This window comes from Notothenia coriiceps, unplaced genomic scaffold, assembly GCF_000735185.1.
Source record: "Notothenia coriiceps isolate Sejong01 unplaced genomic scaffold, NC01 NC01_scaffold00004485, whole genome shotgun sequence".
NCBI lineage: Eukaryota > Metazoa > Chordata > Actinopteri > Perciformes > Nototheniidae > Notothenia > Notothenia coriiceps.
The window spans coordinates 273,903-286,021 of record NW_011337186.1 but is presented as its reverse complement, the minus strand read 5'-3'; the positions used below and the strand labels follow the sequence as shown (position 1 = coordinate 286,021).

Here is a 12,119-nt window from a genome sequence, read left to right as displayed (position 1 = left end):
CAGAATTTGAGACCACCTTTGACCTCTTCACCCCGCCACACCTCAGTCCCTCAGCTCGGCAGCCGCCCTACAGCATGATCACACACAGGCAGCGAGCCAAGAGGCATCAAGCACTTGTAAAGGATAAATTGGAAAGAAATTGCGAGGTATGTCTTGTAAATTAAATTTCCTTTTCTTGTCCTAACCCCGTTGCTCTTTTTTACTTTCTCTGACATGCACATACACCATGCTAAATCCCTCACACACCTTCAGCAGCACATACACTTGACATATGTAATGTTTAACAGACGTCAGACGTGGTCAGCTGGTGTCAGGCAGCAGAAAGTAGGTGAGCTCATGTGGGAAAATCATACATAGACAGGTTGACGTAACAGAGACACATTAAGGTTTCTGCATGTTATTTTTCATGGTAGTTGACGGACGATTACATACAAAAAACAAACATTACTTTTAAATAATCTCCCCTAACAAACTGAAATAAAGAACAATAATACAAATAAAAACTTGTTATCACGAAACATAGCATGAAGCAAAAGTTGGAGCTCAGGGATTTAAAGGGACCTCCTTCTCAGAAGGGATTTTGAGAATCGTTACTGTGGCAACAATGTATTTGTTATGGCAGAGTTCAGTCCAAATGTTCAGGAAAACACCGAAAATGCAGGGAGACAGGGAGAAATAAGGAGATGAACAGGAGTTCAAATAAATAGAGTAAAGGAGGATAAAGATTGGTGCACTCATGTCATAATAAGGAAGTTTTGTTGAGTGTTGCCTTGTCTTGGCCATAAGGATGCTCTTACTCAATATAATAAGATGTGGACTCACAAGAATTGGACCTGAGTACCGAATATGTTGACTTTGACTTGACTGAATGATAACAGCTTTTTGACCTGAAACAATCTGTATACAAGCAAACATGGTTTACTACGCTGTGAAATGAGTTACCACAAAGTTTACATTGGTGATTTATTAGTGGCATTTCTTAACAGCTATTACGACCCACTACACTCCACTAGGGGTCTCTGTGTGTTCTCTTCTTGCTGGCTCTCCTCATCAGCGTGACATGCCTGTGCCACTCTTTTGGACACATGCACATTTTCACACACCCATAAACGCAGGCATTACTGATTACTGACTTTCACATTTGTATTTGGTTTGTTAAGTCATTAAGTATTATTATTTTATAAATAAATATACTTAATGTTACTTTTAAACGCATCTGGTCTCCTATCATTGTGCAGCCATTGAGCCAGGCTCTAAAAAATGGGTTTACTACGCTGTGAAAATGGGGGCTCGTCCAGGATGCATCAAAGACGAGGGACGAGTAAAAGTAACAGAAAGCATATTACAATATAACCAGGACCGCCCCTGGCCAACTTGGGGCCCCAAGCGACATTGTGAGATGAGGCCCCCCCCCACCAACCGACAGGAGTGAAACATTTTTTTTTGGAAACAAAGTAGGCTACTTTGCAAATATAATTCCTGTTTATTATTATTATCAACACAGTTACTTTTTATGCAGTGAGGTAAATGGTAAATATGCATGTATGTCGTTCAGTATGCGTTTACAGGTGAATACGTCTGCATTTCCTGCCAAATACTAGCCTCAAAAAGATTAAAACATAATTAATGCAAATAAACAACTTCTACTACTAATCATAATCAATTCAATAATATAAATACTATATTATTTTATTATAATATAGTTGTAATATAGTCAAGACAAAACATGCTTATTACAGGCAATAGGGTGCGCGGAGAACTGCGCGGAGAACTGCGCTGAGAACTGCGCACAAGCCGAGCTCATAAGCCGAGGCCCCCGGCGGGAGGCCCCCTGCGCAATGTGAGGCCCCATGCAGCCTGCATGATCGGCCTGTAGGGAGGGACAGCCTTGCCAATTTTGCTCACCTGGAAATACAATACACACCTCTGCCACGTAGCCGCATACTGTGGGCTCTGTCTAATTAATGATACTTCTGTCTGCCGCGTCTGTAGGACCCCTGAGCGCCTGTGTGAGCTCAGTGGTTCTGTCATTCCTCATCGCTCCAATAAAATGGTAGGCCAAGCTTAAAATTGTCAAATGTATCGTTCTATAACAGGGGTCTCCAACCTCTTTTAGGATGAGAGCTACTTTCCAAAAATAAAACAACTCGTGAGCTACTTTTACTCCTCTTTTTTAGTTTTTTTGCAGTGTATATGTTTAGCACATTTTAACATTATTATATGCTTACCTTTAACCTTTGTGTGCTGTTTGGGTCTGTGGGACCCGTTTTCAGTGTTTACTAAAAGAAAATCTATGCAATCTAATTATTTTTATTTGGGGGTGGACCTCACATCCTCTCGGGGGGTCCGGGGGCATGCACCCCCGGGAAGATGTTTTTTTAAATGTTGAAGTGAAATGCATCAATCTGGTTTGACACTTTGAGCACTTTATGTCCTTCCACTTTGAGTTATCTAGTTGATTGCTTATTGTGCACAATCTAAGGGTTTTCAATGTCAAGTAAAAATATCTGTGTGATAGTGGAGTGTTGTTGCCTCCTATTTTGTTATTCAATTTGTACACAACTTTAAATAACCCTGTTATTGTGTGCAACAAATCGCTCACACGAAACGTCGAAAGGCTATTATTCCCCTGTTGTCCTTCGCCTGCTGCAGGGCAAAGGGGGGATTGAGCGTGCAGAGCAGCAGTCTCTCTCCGCAGGGGATGAAAGGGAGTGTGATTTACTCTCCTCGGCTATCTTTCGAAACACTATCGAAACTACTAATGAGTAAATCTACCAGTCACACCTTCTCACTGATAGGTCAAGTGTAATGGACACTCAGGCATTAACTCTAGCTCCCTATAACTGTGTGACAAAAGATACAAGTGTCTTTAGTTTCATTCATTTGTCGTCATTTTAAATGTTGTCACCTGAAATAATTATAACTGTTATGAGACAAAATGCAGACTGTAAATCCTCCTTTAAACCTCAACATTATAAATATTGATTGCCCCTCAGCTTTGTTTACAACAGCACATTGCATATTTAATCAGAGCAGGATCATCCTTCTCTCATTGAACCGTGAAGACAAAAATCAATAGTTCACAATGGTAAATTGTAAATGTCAGCGAAATAGTTTTTGCATTCAAATTGGGTATACTGATAGTTTGTACACCAAATATCAGTCCATTAAGCTATCTGTATAAAATGTAATCACGCAAAAAATTCACATGTAGATCAGTGTATATGTAGGTAAAGTGCGGATGAATAACGACACACACAATAAAGCAAACAGGTGCAATCAAAGTCAGAAAAAAATCAAAACATTTATTGGGCATAAATATATTATATATACGCTACCGATACAGTTACGTCTTACATACATAGGGTAGTATTTGCAAAAATCTATACATTAAAATTGATATGGCAGTTTCTTTTATATAATGCATATGAAATTGTCTAACATTTACAATACAAGAAGAAATGCATGAATTTCTTTTTTTTTCTCAATTCGTAGACCATGACAACATTGGAATGTTTGTTTTTTTTAAATCGTGAGGTAAAAATATGTTTCTGTTTTTTTGTCTCGCTTAAAAAATAGTTAAATACCTGTGAGTCTCTGTACGTTTCTCAAATCGCCAAATTCTCAGTCAAAATTCTCTACTTACTGTAAAACGTACAAAACATAAAAAAAATAAAAATGAAAAAATAAACTGATCAGAAGGCACAGACGTGGGGGTTGTTGGGCGAAAAAATAGTCTCTCGTTCTTGACATACCTGCAAAATGTGCAGGACATGCAGGATGGGGGGGGGGTATCTATAAAATCACCAGCATTTAAAAATAACAGAACAAAAACAACAAAGCACATGAAGGGAGTACCCTGCCCACAAACACACAGCCTTTCAGTTAACAGTGCGTTAACCTCGGACTATACAACACTAACATGACTGGCCTGAGCTCGGCCAATCACCTCTGCTCTCCCACCGGGGCATTAAGGCTTGTAAAGGGGAATAAAGGGGCTGTGGGTGGGCAACATAACATCAGGGGTTTAAAGACAGGAGAGCTCACATATCACCTGTCGACTACAATGCAACAAGCTAGGTAGACACGCCATTAGCACGTCTGAGAAAGGAACCGTACTCAAACTGTACTTCCTTTGTTGCCGTAGTTTGCATTCTGCAGGTAGCGAGGCGCCATTTGAGAAGCACAGAACCATGCTCCAGTAATGCCAATGTCACAGTGACGCCAACGACAGAATAATGCCAATGAATGTAACAGACGGCGTTGGCAGTAGTGTTTGGTACAGAGAATTTGTGTCTCCTCTCGCTCTTATTAACCTCATCAAGACTAATGCTCGGCATAAAAAAGTGCTTGAACTCTGTTAGTCATACTGTATTACCATTTCATTCTATAGCTCTATAGATACCTCTGTATATCATCTCTTAGCAAAATACTGGATACAAAATACTAACTACTGCTATACCAGCACTAGCCTGAACAAGGAATCGTCAATATTATTATTGTCATCATCTGCCTGAAATCATCAAATGATTGTTTTTGCCTTTTTTTTTTTTTTTTACCTTTCAGTGTGAAATCAGGTTGTTAAAAAGTCTCATTCGAAAGGGGCTACACATTTCATAAATGGCACATTTTGCTTTACAAAACAAAATAATAAAAGATAATATGAAAAGAAGCATAATCACAGATCAAGTTAATCTTTTTTTTTTCCTTTTGAGAGAATAATAATAACAATAATAATAATCGTAATGCTGTGTCGTCACAGAGGAACATCACAGAACCCTTTAGACGACTGCAAACGCAACATCTAGTGGACACGAGAAGCCTGCACTTTGGCAATAAAACAGTAAAAAGATATCAGAAGCTTCATTATAACACTAATCAGGAAAAAAGAAAAAGCCAAAGGCAGCGACGTTTATCCCAATACAGATGACTCGAACTGACCCTAAGGCCTTGCTTTGCTACATGTCTCTCTAAGCAATACAAGAACTGCTCGGCTGTGCACGGCCAAGACAGGAGATGAAAAGAAAAGAAATCACAAAGGCATTTGGTTACATGTTTGAAACGGCAATGATAACTGCAATGCATGGACTGATGAGCTACAGGTTCCCAACAGCTGTAAGAGAAATACTTAAAGGGTTACTGAGATAAGGAATGCTGGCCTTAATCATACGATCTAACATACATCCATTAAAAAAAAGAAAAAGAAAAAAAAACATGCTACAAGGAAAAAATTAGTATATAACTACTTGTCTCTTAATCTTTAAACAATAAATAAATGAAGATTGCACTGTAATTGGCATGTAAAGTACTGTATGCAAATATATAGTATAAATAAAACCTAGAAAAGAACTCTACCTTAACTTTCCCATCAACTTTGGCAAAGGTATTTTTGAGCTAGTAAACCACTGCTTACTGACACATACAGGAGCAAGGCACAGCATCGACAGAGAACAAGATACAGCATCAAATACAAATGAAAGAAAGAGAAAACGGAGGAAGAGAAGCTAAAATGATGATGACAGCGATGGGGGTGACAGGATTAGATCAACCCTCTGTAAGGCCTTATCCCTGAGGTACGTTACAGGCTGCCAATCAGAGCTGGCCGCAACCCCCCCACTTTTTCATAACCCCCTCCCACCCAGTCCTTCTTCCCCTGCACCCCACCTGACAGAATTAGACATGTCACACATTAATCACGCGGGTCAGGGTGACTTCTTTGGATCATCAGGGTATGTATTGGGCTGTACCTTGGCTTTGTTTTTCGGGATGGGATAAAGGGTGTCAGGCGGGAGGTCAGGGGATGTTGTGTGTGTCAGAAGGCCCTGCACTGTTGAGTTGTGTTCTGTCAAAGGCTTGTTTGGTTAGTGAACATTAGTTCAAATCCCCAGAGAACATGTCCGTCTGACTTGCTACTGCTCTGATTACATGTCAATAAAGCACCGTTATGTAGAGAAAGAACAGAGGGAGGGGGAGGGAGAACAAAAAGAGGGAGAGACGGCAGAAAGAAAAGAATGGATCGAAGGCTAGAGAAAAAGAGCAGCCAGAGCTAAAAAAAAAAAAGTCATTACATATAATTATGGGCAGGAGAGGATAAAAGAGGAGGAAGAGTCTTCAAACGTATTTATTCACAGGCTAGCTGGAAGGAGAAACTACAGCTTCAGCACTGCTCTGGCTAGACATTTCAGGGCAGGGGGGGGTAAAGCTCAAGCTAACGGCTCTCCTGGTTAACACACAGAGCTCTGAGAAGCGCAGCTAACTGGCAGGCTGTTTGCACCTTTGGGTCCGACGGGCTCATTAGCTACAGATTAAAAGGCCGCAGCTCTGGTGGTTGAGATGGTAGAATAAAGAAGGACTGAGATCAGCTCATTTCCTGTTGAGTTAGCCAATCACAATCCCAGCCCGGCTTCCTTAACGCTAGAGCCAGTTTGTGCCCAGCGATCGAATACCTACAAGGGTGCATTTTCTGATCCGAGACCAGCATTCAAAGCGCTCCTTCCAGCCGCTGAACTGACCTCAGAGCAGCTGTTTGTAAGCACCTAGGGTCGAATCCTCCCCTTTCACACTGTCCTTCAGACCTTACATTGCCATCACTTATATTACATCACTTTTATAGCATCATAGATATTTGTTATAATATATATTTATATATTGTGTGTATATATATTAGATTACTGGTTTTCCATTCTTTCTTAGATATAATAAAATCACAGGATAGCAGCATCTTACACCACACTTTTTGCATCACTTTGGTAGCTGGATGAGTGAATGATTGAATGTTAAAAGCTGAGCAGATATGAATTGCATGTGTTGACTGACAGTCCGCAGTAACTGAATAATAAAGTATGAACGGCTAAAGCTTTGTAGGCCTACATTGGAATATGACTGAAATGAAAAAAGACTGCAGCAAAAAAAAAAAAAAAAAAAGAAAAAGCAAATTACATTGAAAAACAAAAAGTAAGGCAATGACCGTCATGAAATATACACGTTCTCTAATCAAATATGTTTTAAAAAGATACAAAATAAAAAACATGCAATTCAGTCTGAGGAGCAACTGCTTCGCTCACAGCTATTTTAAGGCTTGATTATCAGTTTTCTTTCCCGTCCGAGGTACAGCTAACACAAGGCTTCCCTCGACAGAAACAGACAAGACACCAGAGACGTAGAGAGAAATGAGAAACTCAGTGAAGGCTGAAGACGACAGGAACAAGGTGAGGAAAGCCAGAATTGATAATTTGACTAAAAAAAGACCATACATAGCCTTAGAAGTAGAAATCAAATGTTTCTTCTGATTTCATTCGCTTCTTTTGTTTGGAGTTTCTCTGTGATTTTGCGTCCTCTTTCTATCCTATAGTTAAAATTCCCTCACTTCATGAAGAAGTACTGTAGCAAGCAGGCGATGAGGATGGAGAAGCCGGCGAACACGCACACGATGAGCGCCGCGAAGCGCTCGTCGCTGGAGATCAGGCCCGCCGCGCCTTTGCCCGTTTCCACGGGGCACAGCTCTCCCGAAGTCGCCGTCTCCTGGCGACGCAGGGTGAACAAGGAGGAGGGGCTCAGGGGACCGCACAGTTCCTGGCACGTATCCTGGCAACGGCGGCAGGCGCCCACACGGAAACGATAGTCTGTGTTGCCCTGGAGACCAGAGATCTGGAACACGCCCTCCTCTCCCTTAAAAACCTGTGAAGGGAGTGAAACGAGTTAATGAAGCCGTGTGCAAAAGCATGTATAATCTCAATAAGGAGCACGTACAATTTTTACTGTGCAATCGATAACGTTTTCGTCAACAAAACTCACTGCCGGATGTTTTTTTTTGTCATGAGCAAATTGAGTGGGTTGGTGTTTTTGATGGAATAGAGACCTGCAAAGTAGCTTGGGTCACAGTGAACTATGATTGCTTGTTTTTATATTGTTGGCACGGTGAAGCTCTCAGCATGAGGCAATTTACAAAAGGGTCTGCACATCTGTCAGGACATCAAGATATATAACATGAGCGTCTACTCAGTCTTTATCTAACAATGCCTTGCTGATTGTGTCATACGTTTCACTATATCTGTAAAGCGTCGTTGAGCACCTGTAAAAGCGCTAACAAAATAAATCTATTATTATTATTACTTCATATGACATTTGAGGAGTTATGTTCCTTTTTGTCCTCCAAGACACATGCATTAGCACTACTTTAAATCTTAAGGTTAACAGAGGAATGCTCGAAGCTGGAAATAGCTCATTCAGTATGAGAAAAGCAAAAAACCTTGCTCATTGTGGAACTGAATAACCTAAACCTGAAACCTCAAAAACTAGATGTCACGCAAAATGTATCCCTTCTCTGTTGCCTTCCTTAGGTTTCTTTCAGACTTTCTCAGGGTATACGTTATACAGAGTACAGATAAAACGAATTTGAGACTTGTAATATTGGGTTGTATAAACAAAATGGTGGTTTTCCTGCATATGAGAGCATTTCACACAATGTTCCAGGCAACAGGTAGGACTGTACGTGTGTGTCACTGTAAGTGTTTGTCTGTTGAAGCCTTCAGAATGTCCTTCCTTCTGGTATTTATGAATGAAATGTGCAAATCAAACAGTGGTGCATGCACCCAGTCGATGTTCTCCTCATTGTGTGTTTACACAAAAGGAACAAACAGACGGAGAGGGAAGAATATAAAAGTCTGAAAAGCAGCTTCACAGATTTGCATTGGCAGCTGACACGTAATGAAATGAGAAAATACACATGCCGCATCCTCTCATGCACACACAGCTGCGGTTTTGTCTGCTGGTGAGTATCAGCAGTTCTTCCCTCTAACCGGTCAGTAATTGAATAACGGAGAGTAAAACGTCCCTGAAGATCAATGTCTCTTCGTCTGCAATCTACTAATCTGCACGTCGCTCAACTGCCCTGTCCAGTATTTACAAGGGCAGTCAAAATCTGTGTGTGTTGCCATCCCCATTATACATCTTTCAATACCAATCAGAAATCCTGCTGGCACTGCAGATTACATTCAATTCCAGAATATTCTCTATCTCTCAGTGGAGAAGACGTGTGTGTGTGTGTGTGTGTGTGTGTGCGTGCGTGCGTGCGTGCGTGCGTGCGTGCGTGCGTGTGTGTGTGTGTGTGTGTTTCATTCTTCAATGTGCAAATTTGCGTCTAGGGGTGTGGGCAATTGAGTGCTCTTGAATGCCTTCCTCATAAATACAAACTGAATTGTTCTGCTCCTCAGGGAGATAAGAAAATGTCTTCCAAGAAGTCGTGCACACTTTAAGAAAGAGACAAATTATCTAAGCCTCTAGAGAGCCATGACGACCCGATTGTGTGTGTGTGTTTGTGTGAGACCAACCTGTTTGTATTCTGACTCGCGTCCCACCAGCACCTGTAGCACGTAGCTCACAGGATCTCCTCTCATTGGTTGGATGGTCTCCCATGTGATCTCACAGGTGTTCCCCTCCAGCTGGTGCATTCTGGGAGCTGTTGGAATAAATGACATCCAAACATGATATCAATCCCATGACCGCCAATTCCATTAATGTCATACATACTACTTCTTCAAAACAATAAAACATCAGAAAGCATCCATATCGCTCTTAAAATCTGAAGCCTCAACACTGAAAAACTGAATAATGTATAATGAGCTCTCTGTGTTGATAACAGTTTTGCAAAGCAATACTTTTCTTAGATGATGACAACATAACAGTAATCCAATTGTGACTGCTCTGCTTAATACAGCATACACTTACTAAACTCTAGAGGGACCTATTCATTGAACTGTCTAAACTCATCCTGAAGGGAAGAAACGCCATCAGACAGCACATGCACTGCTAACAGTTTGATGGAAGCTGCTTGGACTCCTGAGGCTGTTGTTTATGGATATATAAATGCTGTGCTGCACATTCACAGCCATACCCATAATACTTTCTGGGTAAATCACCCAAGAGGACACTCTTAACTGTGATTATTGCAAGTATAATAAGCCACTGCTTCTCGGTTTACAAGAAAAACTGCAGACTGGAGGCGATAATCAAGCATACAACAATTAACATGTCATCTCTATGAGAAAAACAGAAACAAATGTATTTCCGTTTCCTGTTCGGGAAGCTTATCGCCTCTTTGGGGCCGTCAGTGTTGCTCTTAAACTGGCAGAGCAGGTTGCAACAACCATTTAAGTTCAAACTCAGCCTAGATATTACACAAGTGGAGATTTAAATATCACTAAATAAAAATGGGTTACTCTGGAGTAAATATTTGGTTACATCCAATCTATATGTCAAACTCATTTCTAATATTTGACCCTTAATAGAGTATAAAAAGGTACAGATATAATATGGTTGACACAGTCGTCCTCAAGATGTTGAATTGCATTTTACAAAATGAACACAGCAATGCTTCAAATGCCTAAATGCTATGCTATATAAAGTAAGGTTAAATGTCCAAAAAACATAAGATACTAGGTAAGCATAATCAAATATTTACCTCTTATTCTCGAATGCATGACTACAAACATATGTGTCCTTTACAAGCCAAACGAAATAACACAACATTTTACAAAAGGTAAGCGGTTAAGCTTAATATCGTATGCCCCACTTAAACTGTATTTACTTAAAGGGGACCTATCATGCAAAATGCACTTTTGTACGTCTTGTATACATGAATATGTGTCCCCGGTGTTCCAGGGAACTCACCAAGTGTCAGAAAACACAACCCTCTCTATTTTCCTCCATACCCAAATCTCTTAAAAAGGGGCTGCAACGGATCTGATACAGACTGATCCAGATTTGAACACTTCTATGACGTCACAGAAGTNGTCCATACATACGTTCTATTTCGTATATGGCTTCGCCCTCTAAGGCTATCCTACAAGTGTTTCAGTGCTGCGCGGGTGCGCAGGGGGATTACCCAATAGCGATAGCCTTAGAGGGCGAAGCCATATACGAAATAGAACGTATGTATGGACAATAGACCTCTTCCTCCTGTTTATAATACAATGCTTTTTGTGCATTATGGTATTTTGATATCAGCTTTCTGTATTTTTATAGGATGAACTGACATTGAATGCAGGAGGGCTTATCACCCAAAATCTATTTCTGACTTCAACAAATGTAGTGTAAAATGCAGAAATGCTTTGATTTCATCTCTCAAGTCAACCAGGAACTCAACAGGTGTGTTTTGTAAAGGGAAATTGAATCTCAAGATTGTGCACTTGAGTTTTTCTGCTCCAGAGTCCCTGGCCCCGGGCTTGAAAACCTGTGATCTAAAACGAATGACACATTCTTTAATGAACTAGGCCTGCAGAATAAAGGATGTTGCTATTATTCATTGGAGAGCCTCTTCAAAAAGCCAATTAACAAGCTCTACTTACAGTATGACGAGTGATTCATTTAGTGATGACCCGGCTTTCGCTGTGAATACTAAAATATATTCTTTGGCTATAGAAAGCAATTTCAAAGTGCCGGTCAGACAGCTTGTACTTGCAATTTCTTTGGGTCAAGTAACACAGACATATTTCAGACTATTTTTTTCCCTTCTGAAATTGTGATTCCCAAATATAAACACAAAGCTTATCCCTTCAGAAAGTAATAAACGTAATGTTATTAAACTTTTAAAGGATAAACGTGTGGTGCAGTGGGTTGTGAGTTGCTGTTCAGATCAGGGGGTCACAGGTTGAAACCCCACTGCAGTCAGCATGTCGTTGTATCCCTGGGCAAGACACTTCACCCCAAATTGCTCCTGTGGGGATTGTCCACAGTATTGAGTATGTAAGTCGCTTTGGATAAGCGTCTAACAAGTGATATGTAATAAACAAAATATGATTTGGCAACAACTTAGCTGACAACTTAGTCCTTGGAGTAAGGGGGAGACATACTGATACAGTTCCGGTTTATGTTAACATCCTTAGCTTGATGTGCTTTTGACAACTCACTATGACCTCTGACATTGAGGGGGCGAAGCAAATTTTGTGGATCAGCAGTTAAGACTTCTGCCGTTTTCTTTTTCGCTGAGCGGGCATACACAACATGCAGTTCAACCCTCGAGTGATGGGGATTTCATTTAACTTCACAGCTTCTTTTTCCGCTTCTCAGAACACATTTCTCTGTTTCTACATGATCTTCTGTATTAGCTTGACGTCTCATTT

General features: G+C 40.6%; 1 protein-coding gene across 1 annotated transcript; it reads right to left on the bottom strand.

The window, feature by feature from the left end:
- Positions 1–5,617: 5,617 nt before the first annotated feature.
- On the bottom strand, positions 5,618–9,458 carry LOC104942335 (fibronectin type III domain-containing protein 3B-like). The gene is made up of 2 exons (XM_010767538.1): positions 9,330–9,458; positions 5,618–7,677 (listed from the first exon to the last, which is right to left on the bottom strand). The coding sequence occupies exons 1-2, from the start codon at positions 9,447–9,449 to the stop codon at positions 7,363–7,365; spliced, it is 435 nt and encodes a 144-aa protein (XP_010765840.1). The 5' UTR covers positions 9,450–9,458; the 3' UTR covers positions 5,618–7,362.
- Between the last annotated feature and the right edge of the window lie 2,661 nt (positions 9,459–12,119).